At 37.7% G+C, this 17,896-nt stretch overlaps 1 protein-coding gene across 1 annotated transcript in view; it reads left to right on the forward strand.

Annotated features, from left to right (window-relative positions):
- Nucleotides 1–17,896, forward strand: part of CYFIP1 (cytoplasmic FMR1 interacting protein 1) — an 84,259-nt gene that overhangs the window by 40,936 nt on the left and 25,427 nt on the right. Inside the window, exons 17-23 of the mRNA XM_060769821.2 lie at nt 2,046–2,202; nt 5,193–5,289; nt 6,365–6,441; nt 6,542–6,650; nt 10,439–10,558; nt 11,517–11,716; nt 17,363–17,450. Coding sequence (XP_060625804.1) covers nt 2,046–2,202; nt 5,193–5,289; nt 6,365–6,441; nt 6,542–6,650; nt 10,439–10,558; nt 11,517–11,716; nt 17,363–17,450 — 848 coding nt within the window. The remainder of the gene's footprint in view (nt 1–2,045; nt 2,203–5,192; nt 5,290–6,364; nt 6,442–6,541; nt 6,651–10,438; nt 10,559–11,516; nt 11,717–17,362; nt 17,451–17,896) is intronic.

The following is a 17,896-nucleotide window of genomic DNA, read 5'->3' on the forward strand; positions in this document are numbered from 1 at the left end:
AAAAAACTGATTCGTAACCCTTTTGGTACTAATGTTGGAAAGTGGTCCCTGGTCAATGAGTGATGGTCACTCGTTGGTCACTGCATAAGTGGTCCCTAGTTGAAGTGGTCCCTGGTAAAAAAAAAAAAAGCTTGGGAAACACTGGGTACATAGTACAGTGATTCCCAAACAATATATTGTGACTCCCCCGTCCCCATAGTCTTGTGGTTGGGTTTGCTATTGTTTTCCTAGACAGGTCTTTCATAAGCAGATTGTCTCTACTCATTTCTTAACAGTGTGTCTCTAAATCAAGGGCACCCGTAGATCTATATAAATAAAAATGTAATGTTTGTTTGTGGGATTCACATAGCTCAAAAACCACTGGACAAATTGACACCAAATTTGGACACAATACACCTATCAGGCCAATGAGTGACCATCACTCATAAATAAATAAATAACAATAATAAATAAAACTTTATTTATATCCCACTACCATCTCCCCAAGGGACTCAGTGCGGCTTACATGAGGCCGATCCCCCAAAATACAACAATACAAGTAACAACAACAACAATAAAACAACTAAATAAAACTCATAAACAAAAAAGCAATATGCAATGGCAGTAATACAATACACAATTAAAATCCATGGCTGGGCCAAATGTAATTAAAGTTAAAAATAATGCTAGGTATGAATAAGGTAGGAGAGATGGGGCGTTGGTGAGAGCATACAAACAATCCTAAATCAGTGTAAAGTGCATTTAGAGGGCACAATGCTGAGAATTCATTATTCTGGGAAGGCACACTGGAACAACCATGTTTTCAGGTTCCTCCTAAAGACTGCCAGAGTTGGGGCATGTCTGATGTCCTTGGGAAGTGAGTTCCAGAGTCGAGGGCCACCACTGAGAAGGCCCTCTCACTCGTCCCCACCAATCACGCCTGCGATGGAGGTGGGAGCACAAGCAGGGCCTCTCCAGATGAACAAAGAGATCGTGTGGGTTCGTACACAGAAATGCGGTCACGCAGGTAGGCAGGTCTCAAACCATTCAGGGCTTTGTAGGTAAGAACCTGCACCTTGAATTGGGACCGGAAAATAAAAACACTGACAAGCACAGCGGAACAAACTTTAAAAGCCAAAAAATAAAAAATGCATTACAACGCATGCACAAAACCACATATATACACATATGCACAAATATGTCCACACACATCTACACATACATGCACACGCAAAACACATATACACAGACTGGGCCACAGCAACGCATGGCATGGGACAACTAGTAAATAATAAATGGGCCACTTCAAATCTTTCGTGGTAACCTTCTCCTTATCAGGTGATGATGTTTGGAGTCTCAGGAGTAGAAAATCTGAAAATGTGGATCTTTAGGGGCCAACAATATAGCATTGATGATTTAAAGGTTTGGGAACCACTGCTGTAGTCCTACTGAAAACACTTGACATGCTGGAACAGATCTTTGGAATTACTGGTGACATTTTCTGGGCAATGTACTTGCTATAATTATATTCCTCTCTCTGCCTGTTCACAAAGATATTGTATTCTTGTTCAGTGACCTTAGGATCAGTATCTACCATAGAGATAGTGCTCATCCTACCACCTAAAGAGATGAATAGAATAATATAGCTGTCAGGAGGCATTCCTGTTTCTTCCCCCGCCACCTCAATTGCTGAAAATGTGATCTTCACAATAATTGACAAAAACTGGGAGATCACTTTGGAATATGCACCTGTGTGTCTGCCTGCATGCTCCTAGTGGCTGATACTGCTACTTCTGGCGGTGTTTTCAGTAATGACGCCATTTGTGCCTTTGTGTGTATTTTTATTAATATCAGCTTGAATTAACTCCGTCCATAGGCTCCCAATGTGAGCATTGATTTCTGTTTCATATATTTCTCAAGTAACCCTCACCTATCTTTGTTTTTTTTTTATGTAACATCGCACCATTACAATAACAGACTTGTGCTTCACTTGTGCTTGTTTGTCTTTTGCATTTTTGTTCCTGTTTACAAGAAAATTAACTCAATACAATTTTTTCTGCAATAAGAAACCCTGCAGCAGTGCTGCGACCTGTCCCAACTATGGTTCAGGGAATTCTTCTTGGAACTGACCATGGGCAGAAGAATCCAGTTCCCCATTGAGATGTCTATGCCTTGGATTTTGACTGACCACATTCTGGAAACAAAGGAAGCATCTATGATGGAGTAAGAATGATATAGCTCTCTGGCTTCTTTTGTTGACACAGAAAATTCTAATGAAATAAAAATTAGGAACTTGGATAATGTAGGGAAATGGAGTGAAGGATTTTCTTGAAAATGAAAGTCAAATTGACCCTGTTTACCACTCTTCCTTCCAGTCCCCGCTTTCTTTTTTTAGTAGTCTAAATTGTGGAGCTAGCAAGCCCCTATCCTTCCCAACCAAGCACTGTCAGGATGCTTTCTAAAAGAAATTATTTCAGTTTATGCTTTAGCCTATTGCTGAAAACATTTCAAGGTATCCTTCTGCAATTTTATTTCTGTACTTGAGATAATTACAGTCTCATTTCTACCATTTATTAAGTTTCCTACCATCACATTAGGACCTCCAAAGGAAGAGCAAGCATTTAAGATGCAGGTTTTTAAAAGCCTGAATAGGGGGGAAATACAAGTGGGTGTCCATAGTAGCTCTTTCTGTCATACAGCCAGCCTTCTGTATCCAGGGATTATGCACCCACCAGTTCAATCAACCATGGCTCAAACATTCAGACAAGACAAGCAGTCAGTTGATTTAGAAATAAGCAAATCAGAATTTGAGTTACAATTATGTACAAATGACAACATTTAATTGGGAAATGGCAGATGAGCAAGTTAAGGAATACAAGATACAGTGGCCACGAAATGTGGGGCACAATATAATGTTGGAACAGTGGGAGAAAATATGGAATAAAGGGTTACAATTCATGTTATGTTTTGACTCGAAAGAGAATTTCTATAAAATGATGTGCCAGTGATATATGACCCCTGAAAAGCTCTCTAAGATATATAAAAAGAACTCCAATATTTGCTGTAAATGTAAACAACAAGTAGGGTCCTTCTATCATATTGGTGGGTATGTTAATATGCCAAGAAATATTGGTTTCAAATACACATAGTGATTCAGAAAAATTTAGGGAGAAGTATCCAGCAAAAACCAGAGAGTTTTCTACTTGGTCTGATAAAAGTAACCAGGATAGACTATGGCAGCACATGACCACAAGCAGCCAGACTACTATATGCACAGAAATGGAAGAGTAGAATACCAACTATTTATTTATTTATTTATTTATTTATTGCATTTATTGACCGCCCCTCTCAGCCCGAAGGCGACTCGGGGCGGTGAACAACAACAAAGAAGACAATGTACAGCGAGTCTAGACATACAAACCAGACAAATACAACACAACATATACTTATACTAAAAATCCGCTTCGTCAAGTCCTGGGGTCATAGCCAAAATTCGTAGTCCTAATTCATTCCAGTGTCAATTAACTATACTCAGTTGAAGGCCTGCTCGAAGAGCCATGTTTTTAGGCTCCTACGGAAGGCCATCAAGGAGGGCGCCTGTCTAACTTCAGCAGGGAGAGTGTTCCACAGCCGGGGGGCCACCACCGAGAAGGCCCGCTCCCTCGTCCCCGCCAGACGTGCCTGTGAGGCGGGCGGGACCGAGAGAAGGGCCTCCCCGGATGATCTCAAGGCCCTCGTGGGCTCGTAGGCCGAGATGCGGTTTGCAAGGTATTTTGGGCCGGAACCGTTTAGGGCTTTGTAGGATAGCACCAGCACCTTAAATTGGGCCCGGTAGCAGATCGGCAGCCAGTGGAGTTGGGACAGCAGAGGCGTTGTATGCTCTCTGCGTCCAGCTCCCGTTAACAACATGGCTGCCGCGCGCTGGACTAGCTGAAGCTTCCGGGCCGTCTTCAAGGGCAGCCCCACGTAGAGAGGAATGGATAATAAAAAAGATGTAAAAATGTAAAGGTTTCCCCTGACATGAAGTCTACTTGTGTCCAACTCTGGGAGGTGGTTCTCATCTCCATTTCTAAGCCAAAGAGCCAGCATTGTCCGTAGACACCTCCATGTGGCCAGCATGACTGCATGGAGCATCATTAAAAATGATGGGGTTGGCCAAAATTGACAAATTAACATATCTACTAAAAGAAGGGACATTGAAAACATTTTTTAAAGACTTTTTGTATGAAGAAGAGAAGGACTTGACAATTCTGAATTTTGAAGAATAAATTATTTGTTGATGTTGTTATATGAGGAAAGAGTGAGTATAGAGAGGCCTAGAGGGTGAAGGCTATGATATTAGCTTTCTTTGTGACTAGATTGGGATAGACCGGAGGTCACCTATCTTCCCCCCCCCCCCCTTGTTTTTCTTTTTTCCTTTTTTAAGGAGAAAGATGTATAAAAAGAAGAGGGTGCAGATAAAAGCAATGTTACATGGAAATGAAGTGTGTATAAATATGAGCACCAATGGAAACTTAAGTGTAAGCAAGATATTGTAACATTGAAACAATAAAAAATATTGTAAAAAGAAAAAAGCAAGGCACAAAAATTATTCCAAAAATGTTTCCAAAAAAACAAATCCCAATTTTGCCATTTTATATAAGGGACATCATTTTGTTACACCACTGTATAGAATGGGACTTGAATAACTATAATTTTTTTATATATCTATGGAGTGTATTGATCTACAAACCCCGGCAGATATCCAGGGCCAACTGTATTCATAGATACATCCACTCAGATCTTTGTGCTACTGACTTTTCATGTATATTTTTGGCATGTAATATTAGAGCAGCACCTTACAACTGCTATACTTCTAATATTAATTTGTACCATATTATAAAATTGTATACTGCAGTGTATAAAAACTCACAGTGCAGTTCGCAAATAAAAATCCAAACTACAGGTAGTATTAAAGCAATGATATTAAGTCTTGTAAAAATAACAAGAACATTCATAATGCTCTAAGAAATGGAAAATTAACACTTCTATATGATTTTAAAATTAGTCATCAGAACATTGCGCTTTAATAATGGGGTTGTGTTTTTTTTAACATTCTGATTCACCCTGTGACAAATTAAAATATTAATGTATTGTTTAAATAAGTTGAGTTGGAGCAGAAAAGTAGTGGTGATATTCTGAGAACATTAATGTGCTCCTTTTCTCTTGTTTAGATATGTCCTGTATTCTTTGGATCTCTATAATGACAGTGCTCATTATGCACTTACGAAATTCAAGAAGCAGTTTCTCTATGATGAAATTGAGGCAGAGGTAAGCTCATGAATCTTGCGTGTATAATTATTTTCACCTCATATATAATTCATGAACAGTTTTTGGGGCCAAAAGTATGACCAATGGATACGTTGAGATTAATAAAGAATATAAAGCATATACTTTTGCCTATTTTAAAGTATTATTTTAATAGTGGGAGGAATCATAGGCTTATGCTTGGATTTATTACAGTATTAAACACATGCATAAGCCTCCCTTATCCAAAACCAAAATCGAAAAACCTCAAAAGAAAATCAAATCTTTTTGTCTTTAGCCTTCTTCTTGCACTCTCACGTCTCTCTTATGTGGAAAACCAATGATTTCCAAAACCGGAAAGTGTTCTCAATTCTTCCTTTGAGGAAAGGGGGCTAATCACACATCCAGTTCAAGCCGAATTTTTCCTCAAGGAGCTCTTAATTTTCCGCTGTCAGAAATGTAATGTGGGAAAGAGAAGAGGGGGAAGGAGGTAGGAATACAGTTCCTGCAGCTTCGCTCGCACAAGGCCCCTGTAAAAGGTACCTTCCCAAATGCAGTCTGCCTCAGGAAAACCTAAAAGAAGCACTGGTTCCCCCTATTCTCCCCACCACAGCAGGGAAACATCAAACAGCTGCCTCTACCCTTTCCTTGCTCAGGTTACATTACCCATTGATAAGGTGATTCAGGGGACTATACTCCTACAGAAAGGTAGGACACCATGGCAATTTGTGTGTAATAAGCAAACAATTGCAAATTGGGTTGTCGAAGGCTTTCATTTCTGAAATCACTGGGTTGCTGTGAGTTTTCCGGGCTGTATGGCTATGTTCCAGAAGCATTATCTCCTGACGTTTCGCCCACATTTATGGCAGGCATCCTCAGAGGTTGCGAGGTCTTTTGAAAATTGCTCAGACTTAATGTTCTGATCTTTGGAACAAATGTTTATGTGAGCCAGTGCAAACATAAAGAAGAGATTGTTCAGGATAGGCTGCCAGGCATATTTTTATGGTTCTCTTTAGAAATTGGTCCCAAAGGTAAATGTGTTTTCTCAAAGTTTTTTTTTCTTTTGGTTCAACTGAACACTATAATTTTCTATCTTCAGGTCAACTTGTGCTTTGACCAATTTGTCTATAAGTTGGCAGACCAGATATTTGGATACTACAAAGTCATGGCAGGAAGGTAAGCTGACCTATTAAATCATTTCAAAATATGCAGGTTTTAAATTTAAAATATTGTATGTATCACTCTACATTGCCTGATGTTCACATTTTGTTAACAGCCTGCTTCTGGATAAGCGATTAAGATCAGAGTGCAAAAATCAGGGAGCAACAATTCCTTTGCTAACCTCGAACCGGTATGAGACACTGCTAAAACAGAGGCATGTCCAGGTTAGTAAGTGCTATCTTATCTCAGTACTGGGGATTTTTTTCTGGGATTCTGGTGTTCCATCATGACCACATCTCCTCCTATGAAACAACGTGGGCTCTTAAGATCTGCCGGAGAGGCTCTCCTCTTGATCCTGCCTCTGTCTCAAGTGAGGCTGGCGGGGACAACATAGAGAGCCTTCTTAGTAGTGGACCTCCAACTTTGGAACACCCTCCCCAGGGATATTGGGCTTGCCCCCACATTCGCAAAGAGCTGAAAACATGGCTCTTCAGGTAGACCTTTGGAAACAATTACGACATCTGCTAATCTAAGGACCAAACAATCTAATACTGTCACTAGCACTTTAATGGTTGAGTTGGGCTGCAGCTGGGATGCTGTACTATTAGTTTTTATGGCATTTTGTACTGTGTTTTATTAATTTTTAAATTTGACTTTTTGTAAAGTGTTATTTTTATCTTGACATTGTTTAATATGTGATGTAATTTTATGTGTTATGGGACTTGCATGCTGCCCCAAGTCCTTCTGAGAGATGGTGGCGGGGTATAAATAAAGTTATTATTATTTTACTGACACAAAAACACAGTATGTCACAGCAAACAAGATCTACATGCTTGATTTCGTATCACAAAATCACAAGTTAAACACTTCCCAAGTATCTAGGCAATAAAAGAAAAGTATAAGGATGACAAGAAGATTGGCTTCAATCAGGAGAAAAAAAATTGGGATAACATAATGGAATCAAAGACAAAGATCTACAAGAAGCTGCTAGAGTGGAAATCAGAATCTAAAGAGGATAAAAATTACAGAAAGAGATGGAATGAAAATATCAAAAGAAACATAAGACAAGAGGAATGGGAAAAAATATGGAGAGAAAAATTAAAATATAGTTATCCTATTGATTTGAAGGAAAATTGGCTGAAAACTGCACATCAGTGGTATATGACACCGAAAAAAATAGGGAAATGTAACAGAAACATCAGCACAAAATGCTGGAAGTGTAAGGAAAAAGAAGGCTCATACTTTCATTCCTTCTGCAAGAAGGCAAAAGAGTATTGGAAAAGGGTGCAAAAAGAACTACAAGAAATTCTAAAAATCAAAATTCCATGGAAGGCAGAACTGTTCTTATTAGGGATACATGAATTAAAAATAGAAAAAAATACAGATAAAATCCTTTTCTTGATAACAACGGCAGCAAGGATTTGCTATGCCAGAAGATGGAAGCAAAAGGAGATACCAGATGAAGATGAGAGGCTCACAAAAGTATTAGAAATTAAGAACATGGATAGACTTACCTTCTTAGTGTCTAGAAGTAAAGGAATGAATATGAAAGAAACGAACTGGAAAAAAGTGATGGAATACTTCAAGCAAAAGAACAAAAGGATCTTAATCTAATCAAGGAAGAGAAGTAGGGAAGGAAGAGCAAGAGAAAGAAGCTGAGGAGAGAAGAGAAATAGAAGTGGAGAAGAAGGATAGAGCAGACCTCTAGAAGACTCCAGGAAGTTGACAACATCTACCAGTCTTTTCTTTTAACTTGGCTTTGGGTTCTATACCTATTCTTATATTAGTCTTTCTTTTCTTTTCTTTTCTTTTCTTTTCTTTCTTTTTCTTTTTCTTTTTCTTTCTCGCTATTACACTGTTTTACACATCACTTTTTATTCCGGGGTTTCTCAATTCAGCACATCTCACATCCTTCTAGTAGCCTAGGCTACATGTCTATATTTTAAATGTAATCAGAAACTTAATAAAGATTATTATATATAAAAAAGTATCTAGGACTGTGTGATGTATTATTATTATTATTATCATCATCATCATCATCGTCATTATTATCATTATATGAGCATTCCTATGCTCTGCACTCAAGTAAGGAGTTGGAGGCAGCAATGGTGGGATAAGAAAGACAGTCGAACCAGTAGATCCTTGGCCCCTAAGAGGTTATTGAACTCTCATTCCCATTACCTTTACCACCCTGGATGATGGTGAGAGTAGTTCCCCACTCTTGTATTATGCCATCCTGCTATTTCTGTTTTGCTTTAAAAAATGGTTTCACTCCTTCTGTTGGCTTATTCATGGGACTGTCTTATATAAAATGTTTGAGACTAGAGCAACAGTGGCCAGATTGGAGCCACAGCTGCGTATTTGCTTTGAATATGGAGCTAGGGTATAAACTTTGTGCTTGAGATTTGAAAAACATATTTTTGCAAAAGGCTCTTGAGTGAACTTTTTAACAGCTGGATGAATTGATTGAAATTCTAATTTAAATCTCGCATGAGAAAGGGCCAACTTGAAATTATTATTCAGTTAACTAAAGTTCCCATCTTTCCAGCATATGTATTTCTTTCTTGCTGCATCATCTTAAAGTGTATATGTGCAAATAAACAAGGCCTTTGCAGGTTATTAATTTAACGTGATCTGGCATGCTTCAGGGATGAGCAGTATATTTCTAGCTATCAGTCATTTTGTGCTGTCAGAAGCAAGCAGAATAGTAATAACAGCTTATCTTTCAAAAGAGTTGGGCCGACGAAATGGAAACTTGGGTGGTGAGAAATCAGGAGTCTGAACTTGTGAGGCCAGGTATGACCCAGAAGTAAACTCCTGGGCTGAACACATTTATTCTCTTCCTAAGGATATATCTGACCCCCTGAACCTCCTGGCTCTGTTTTATTGATCTTGGCTTCTGGTAGACAACAAAGTAAATCCTTCAAGCCATAACTCTGTGCCCACCCTCGTATTGAAACTACCAAGGGCTGTAACTCTCTTGCTAATGCAGCCCACATACTTTTTATACTAAACAATCTGTACCTCCATAGGAGAGAAATTTCAAAAAAGCAAAACAAATCAAAGCCCTTTTTGTTATTACTCCTTCTGTTCACCTATGATGCTGCTTAGCTAAATGCTCAAGAATTTTCCAGAGGCACAGCTAATGATGGTTCCTTGACAAAACAGTGTTCCTAAATAACATCAATGGTAAAGGTCTGTGTTGTTTTGTTCACTAAATACTTTGCAGTGCAATAAATAAAACCACCTTCTTTGTTAAGTTTATAATGTTTGACCTCATGAGAAGTACATGTTTGGTACTAATTAATTTTTTTACTTAAAAAGCAGGCACAAAATAAATTTGATAGGAAGTCATGAATTCATTTCTAAGTGACTGTTAAAGAGTCAATATGTTTATGTTACTTTCAGATATCACTCTCAACCACCTTTTTTTAGTTAATGGATTTTTTTGTCCAATTTTGTTTTCAATTATCTCTCCCCCTCCTTCTGCTTAAATACATTATTTAAATCAAACCTGTACAGTCTTGTTACGTGAAATTCACAGTTTTGTTAGGATAAGTAGCCAGATACACTCCAAATGTCTTGGACTATGGTTACTATTACTTATTACTTACTTACTGTTAGCCTCAACTAGCATGGACAATGGTCAACACACATACAGATGCAATTATAGAACATTCAGATGAACATAGTTGTATTCTATTAGTTTTAATATATATGAGTGTTCTTAAAAGTAGAGAGGTTAGAAGTAGATTTTATACTTAAAGGAACCAACAAACAGGAAGTTAACAGCAGGCAATGAGTCGGAGGCTTATAGATTAGTAGGTGTTTCTTTAGAATGTGTATAGGTTGTAAGTTGTAGATAAAGAAATTTGCTTTTGTTTTTTTATGGTAAAAAAAGAATTGTGTTCTGTATAGGATCGCATTTTTAAAAGGACACTGGCCTGAAGAAATATGTATTTAATAGAGAATTTATATATGATACTGCTATTTAGAATTTATCTTGTTTCAGCTTCTTGGTCGATCAATAGATCTGAACCGCCTAATAACTCAGCGAATTTCAGCAGCCATGTACAAATCACTGGAGCTGTCAATTGGCCGCTTTGAGAGTGAAGATTTGACCTCCATTGTGGTAAGTCTTCAGCACCACTGTGCAGATTCCTGCTGGGTCAGGAATTGTATGAATATTTGACACCAGACATTACACTTCAATTCCTAAATACACAAAGAACTAATGAGGGGGAGGGGACATACAGACTCTGAAAAATAGCACTCCTTATACTCTGAACACACGCTCTTCAGCACACTTTCGACTTATACTTGATCATAAGCATTTGAACAATCAGATTTTAACATTTTTTTACATGTCTAAACAAAAGAAAGTCCAACTGATACTTTATTTTGTGACCTCCCTTCTTTTCTATGGGGATAATGGATCATGAACTGTTAGGATCACAACCTAATCAGAATAGCAGAGTTTGTTTTGCAATGGGTGATCGCTGGGCACTGCTTTAGACATATAGAGATAAGGAAGCTGCAAATCAAATAAGACATATACTTCAGGTTATAAAACAACACAGTTCAAAACAGACAAACATCATATAGAGGAGGCTTGAGGAGGTTGCTTCCACAAACATTTTCTTTATTCAACATAGTTATTAAATCTGTTAATAATGAAATAAATCTGTTCAAAACAAATTAATTAAAAATGACTGGGGACATATTTATATGAATTTAAATATATTTAAATTAATGCAATATTACATTGATTATGATGTTGCCTATCTCGTAATGCTAATTGATAGCATTATGTTATCATGTACTTACAATTAGCACTGCAAATCACGATGTCCTTTAAAACAACAACAAATTATGGTAGCACAGAGGGAGACGCAAAAATTTATTGAGAGTTCATACTTTCTGAATTAGGAAAAGATGCATGGATAAAGCCGTTTGAATTTAGGAATGTATTTCTGCTGATTACATTTTGTTTGTATTTTGTTGAGGAATTCCATCTCTTCTCACATGATTCCCACTGCATTATTACCTATTTCACTCTCTTATATTCCTTTTATTTATTTTTCTCCTAGGAGTTGGATGGCTTGGTAGAAATAAACAAAATGACGCATAAGCTCCTGAGCAGATACATGACTTTGGACAGCTTTGATGCCATGTTCAGAGAAGCCAACCATAATGTATCAGCTCCTTATGGGAGAATCACCCTGCATGTATTTTGGGAGCTCAATTATGATTTCCTTCCAAATTACTGCTACAATGGGTCCACAAACAGGTTAGTATGAGATGTTTCAATATCTTTATTTAAAATAGATGTCTTTATTCAAAACTGTGTTCCATAAAATTGCATTTATCAACAACGAATGCATATACCTTGATTACCAAATGTCCATAGTTGAACAGCCTTCCAAATAGCTTTGAAATGTGCTAAAAAGCAACAATTTGTTTAACTATATGTGAATTTGATCTTCCGTCTTCAAACAAAATGTGTACATGTTTCTTGTTTCTTCAGTTGCTAAAGATGAAACTAAGCTGATATATATATATATATATACACACACACACACACACACACACACACATACATACACACACACACACATACATACACACACACACACACACACATACACACACACACACACACACACACAATATAAAATATAATTAAACATACAGGCATCTTCTCACTTCTTGATGATAGTGCAGCTGGTAACCTCAAAACCTACACTCCCATTACACAGAGAGTTAGTTTTGCAACTGTACAAACTAACATAATTACACTGACATATTATACTATGCTAAAGAGTTTACGATCTTGGTCTTCCTAATTGTACCTGCTTGTCTTCAAGTTTTTGTATATTCAAATGTAAAGGTGAACTTGTTAACTTGTGAAGAAGAGGAACCTGATGTGCAATCCTATGAAAACACAAAGAGTACTCAAAAGTAGTCATATAATAAACAGAATTAGTCCTTTCAGCTTGTTCATAGTTGGTCTTGAATCCTTGCTATATTTAAGTATTAATACCCGACACCCTGCTTGTTTGTTTGTCCATTTGTACAACAAAGAGTCTCCTCACTGACCTGACGAATCTGGCCCTCTGTGATGTCCATGGGAAAGAAAGGGAGTGAAGTGGCTTGGCGGCTGGTATATGACATGGTATGGAAAGTTATGAGGGGAGGAAAGGAAAAAAGAAAGAAGAGAAGAGAAGAAAAAGGAAAGGAAAGAAGGAAGAGGGGGGAGGTGTATGAAGGAAAGCAAGAGAAGAAGAGAAGAAAGAAAAGAGAAAGGGAGAAGGTGTATGAGGAAAATGGAGGAAGAAACTAAAGGACCACATAGATAGCCTGCCCAAAGAAAGTTGCCAGAGTGTTGCCATTGAGACATTGTGAGGTAGGCCTTCCCAAAGCTGGAGAAGGGAGAAAGAAGAGAGGCAGTGGTCCTGACACCCAGGTAACGCCAGGTATATAAGCAAGGAACAGCTGCATCAGTATTTTGCCATTGCTTAAAGGTAAAAGTGGCTTTACTACTTAGGTGTGTTTTGTGCCATGGGTGGGTGGTTTGTGACATTCTAACCGTTTTTTGAGTCACTTAAAAAACACAATGAAATAGGTTACTATGAAAAATTATTATATACAGGCAGTCCCCAAGTTACAAACAAGATAAGTTCTGGAAGTTTGTTGGTTGACTGATTGATTATAAGTTTGTTCTTAAGTTGAATTTGTATGTAAGTTGGAATAAGTACATTTTTTAAGTGTGACTCCAACCAAAAATATATATTCTTTAGCTTTGGATATCATAGGGAAGGGTGAACACCCCTGTGGTATTTGTTTTGCTGTCTGTGTCCCTGTTCAGAAGATTTCATCTCACTTTCTGTCCCTGTGATCATTGGATTTTGAGAAAAATGGCTTGTTGTAGAAACAAGGATTGCTGATAAAGCTCCAGTGGAAACACCTTTTCCCCATGATAACCCCTCCAGGAATGGATTTTCCTTCCTAGGAGTAGATTTCTCTCACTTCCTTTTGAGTCACTCTCATTTCTAACTATGAGTCATTTGTAAATCGGATGTTTGTAACTGGGGGAATTGTCTGTACTGTATTTCTTTGATTCTAAGACATATCCTTTCCTCATGTAAACATTCCTAAAACAGGGCAAGTCTTCGAATTGTAGGTGCTTTTTCTGTTGGTGGTACTGAAGTTAGTGTGCCTCTTACAATGAACGGCTTCTAGGAATCAGAGAAATATGGTAGCAACAGCTAACTAGTGTGGGAGCTTTGGAACATTAACTGGCTTTGAAAGTAACTTTCCAACTTTGATTGCCTGAATTCATCAAAAATTATTTCTATTTAAGATTATGCCTTTTAAATCAAGTTTTCACTGGTTGAAAATGAATACTTTAGTATTCATGTGTGGGGTGCTTATACATTGCTCCCCCCCCCCCCCAGCAAAAGCAGTGGTAACAGGGTTTTGATTTGTGTAATCTACTTGGTTTGACTGCTTAGTGCTGTGCTGATGAAAATGGATAAATTGCTAGGAAAGTCATCATCCAGAGATTAAAAAGTAACACGACCTGATTATGTTGAAGCTTGCCAAATCCTACAATTTAGCAGCACTGTGCATCAAAGTAGATTTACCATCATAATTTTTGTTTATCATCAGAGAGCAAAGGAAGGGAATATATTAAATTTAAGGTAGCTCTGCATAATTAATTTATGCATTTTAACCCTGTCACTTTAAAAAAATGAAATTAAATGAATACAGAGTGTTGTGGCAGCTTCTGAATAGAACTGGATGTTTGAAAATAACTCTTTAAGAGCATGTTTTTTAAATGAAATCATTGAAGAACAAATTACATCTTACTTTACGATGTGGCAGTGTGTAGTATATCAGTATCAATAGAAATATATGTTTCCAAGAACATAGGCTTCAACATAAACTAAACTAAAGTAACAGGAAAAAAATGTAAAATACATGTTGAAATGATTTGGATAACTGTAACTCTTTTTAGTAATACGCTAAGAGATAAGTATGTAGAACAGTGGTTTCCAACCTTTTTTTGACCAGGGACCACTCTCCAGCATTAGTACCAAAAGGGTTACGAATCGGTTTTGGGTCAACTTTGGTTATTTGGGGTGCTGATTCAGAAAATTGCATTGGATAGACCACATCATCTCTAGTTTCCGATACGGAACATATACCATCCAATAGTTGCCATCTGCTCACCCACAAAAAAACATCTTTAATAAGCCCTGGCACTATAAGAGGGTTTTTAGAGACCAGTCGCTCCCGTTGCAACAGTGTAGTAATGGTGAGGCCATAGACAATATTTCAGTTCTAGCAGACCACTGATGGTCCATGGACCACAGATTGTAACCACTGATGTAGAAGCATATGTACCTGGACACTGGATAAGATACTTGTGCAAAGATATTAAAGTTATCAGCTTCAGGAAAAGGTCAGAATATTAAACCTTGATTTGAAATTGGTTTTAATAATCTATTGAATTCAGGATGTTCTGAATTGTGCTAGCCGCTATTGCTCATAAGAAACAGAAGACACTGGTTTCCTCTTTAATTAATGTTCTTGTAAAAGAGAGAGAAGAGTTATGTAAATGCAGAAATACTCATGTATAACTCAACTCTGACATAAAATGAGACATGAATCAGTATAAAAAGACAGTTATTTCACACATTGAAAGAGATATACAGAGCCCGTGCCTTTCACTAGATAAGCTGACAGTAAAAATGAGGGTAGAAGAGTGGTGAATTTTCGCCATGCTTTGTTTTTAATTTGAAACATTCAACCATAATGGGAAATGGAACAACAAATTAATGGAAACTTTTGAATACATGCGTTTTATACAGAATACAATATCCAACCCTCCCCCTCCCAATGCATTTTTAAACATAAGCAAAAGGCAGTTTGAATAGGATCATAACAAATACCAATATTTTTCTCCTTTATGTCTGGCTTGCTGCCTTCCTTCCTTCTAAAGCAGGTCTGTGGTAAGCTAGTAACAGAATTCTAGTTCACTGAATGTTGAGAGGCTGTGCTTCTCCCCATCCCTTAATTTTTGAACTGTTTTTTTAAAAAAAAAAACTTATTGTATCCTCTAGAGCAGGGCTTTGTAATCTTCCCATTTGCAACCCCTTTCCATCTGAATTTTTAATGTGACCCCAGATATAGGAGTATATATTATAGGTATAAAATAAAATATTTACTGATAAAGCTTGGTGATCCGAAGCCATGGGTCAGGATGAGCTCCCATTGTTAGTGCTAGCTCCTACCAACCTAGCAGTTTGAAACATGCAAATGTGAGTAGATCAGTAGATACTGTTTCTGTGGGAAGATAACATTGCTCAATGCAGTCAGGCCATTGACATAACCTAGGAGGTGTCTACGGACAACGCTGGCTCTTCAGTTTAGAAATGGAGATGAGTTGGATACAACTAGACTTAATGTCAGGGGAAACCTTTACCGTTTTTATCCATTAAAAAAACCCTCAAACCTATAAAAGAAATAGATATGGATGAGGGCTAGAGATGGAGTAACATTAAATGGAGAAAAATATTCTAGGAACCAAGTATCCATTTACCTGAAAATACATGAAATTCATCAGTTTTGTGACCTCCAGCTCCAGAACCTCCACAGTTTTTTCATAAATTTCCACTCTGTTTGGTTGTTCATGCAGCCATACCGGCAACACAACCAGGTGTCTACAGACAACAGGCTCCTCGGCTTGGAAATTGAAAAAGAGCACCTCCCCATGGCCAGAGTTGAGCGCTGCCTCCAGAAGCCAGAGATGAAAGGGGAAGCCTTTACCTTTGTTCTGTGTATTTGTGTGTCATTGTTATTTCACTGTATTAAAGGCATTGAAGATTTCCTATCTGTGTATGTTGTAATCCGCTCTGAGATAGAACGGAATATAAATAAAGTGTTGTTATTATTATTACATCATTTGGAATGCTTACAATGTCCTAGAGCCAGGGAGGACAACTGTGGAAGAATGAGGCACTGCATTAATCTCCCAGGAGATTTTGGGATGCGGCACTGCCTGCCCCTGAAACGAATTGCCCCTGATGCCCCGAAATATTCCTATAATAAGGTCTGCAGCTCTAGATTATTGAATATGGTTTTCTGTGGGCGAGCAGATGGCAACTACTGGATGGCATATGTTTTATATCAAAAACTAGAGCTGATATAGTCTATCCAATGCAATTTTCTGAATCAGCACCCCAAATAACCAAACCGAATCTAAAGTTGACCAAAAACTGATTCGTACTGGTGCTTTTGGAGAGTGATCCCTGGTCAAAGTGGTCCCTGGTCAAAAAAGGTAGGGAAACACTGCCCTAGGGAGTGCATGGAGCATTTTCAGCATTTTATAGACCCAGTGTCATTTTAGATCCCTTTTTTATTATTTTAAAGAACGGAATTGGTTTAGAAGGGCATCGGAATGTATCAGAATACTCCCCACACCTTCATGGGAACATTTAGGGGGGAAGTTATTGAAAAACATTTGAAAAAAATATCCCTGGGATTTTTGTTACAAAATAGCTCTGGAGGTGGCATCAGTCTTATGAGGCATCCTTTTCCTATCCAGTATTGTGCCCCAATTCCCAGGGTTTTTTTTTTTGGTTTTTTTGGGGGGGGGTTGTGTGTGTGAGAGAGGGGGGAACATCTTGGTGGGACAAATTGTGAAATAATGAAATTGTCTCCCAAGAAGAGAATACAGAGGCTCTTTTTCTGATATGCAACCCATTGGCCATCCCAGATGTAAACAATTACTTTGTCTTATTATCAATTTTACGTTGTGGGATAAACTGAAAGCTTATTGTACAAAATGTCATTTAGAGTCATTTGATAATAAATGATATAATAGTAGTACAAATGTAACTTGCTGTGATACCTTGTTTGATTTGTATAGGTTTGTTCGAACTGTGTTGCCATTTTCCCAGGAATTCCAGAGAGATAAACAGCCGAATGCACAACCCCAATATCTTCATGGATCAAAGGTTAATATTCCTTATTTGTTTTTGCATGTGAAAGATATTCCCAAAATTGTACTCAATAGTCAAGAGTTCTTAAAACTCTCAATTCATAATGACGACGATATTCCAATAATAATAAAAATATCTGCCTTTACTCATGTCTTGTGGTGGACTGCAATGTAGTTAAAATACATAGCTAAAGGACCATCTTCTGTATTGTTTTAATGTCTTCCACTATAAGCATATTTGTACAATATAAGTAGTACTGTGTGTTTGTATGGGTGAAGAGGGAGCAAATAACTTGCAAGGGTTGGCTTAAGATGCATCTACACTGTAAATTTAATACAGTTTGACACAATTTAACTGCCATGGCACCATGCTATTAAAATCTGAGAGTTGTAGTTTGGTGAGACTCCAGTACTCTTTGGCAGAGAAGCCTAAAGACCTTGTGAACCGCAATTCCCATGATT

This window comes from Anolis sagrei, chromosome 3, assembly GCF_037176765.1.
Source record: "Anolis sagrei isolate rAnoSag1 chromosome 3, rAnoSag1.mat, whole genome shotgun sequence".
Classification (NCBI taxonomy): Eukaryota; Metazoa; Chordata; class Lepidosauria; order Squamata; family Dactyloidae; genus Anolis; species Anolis sagrei.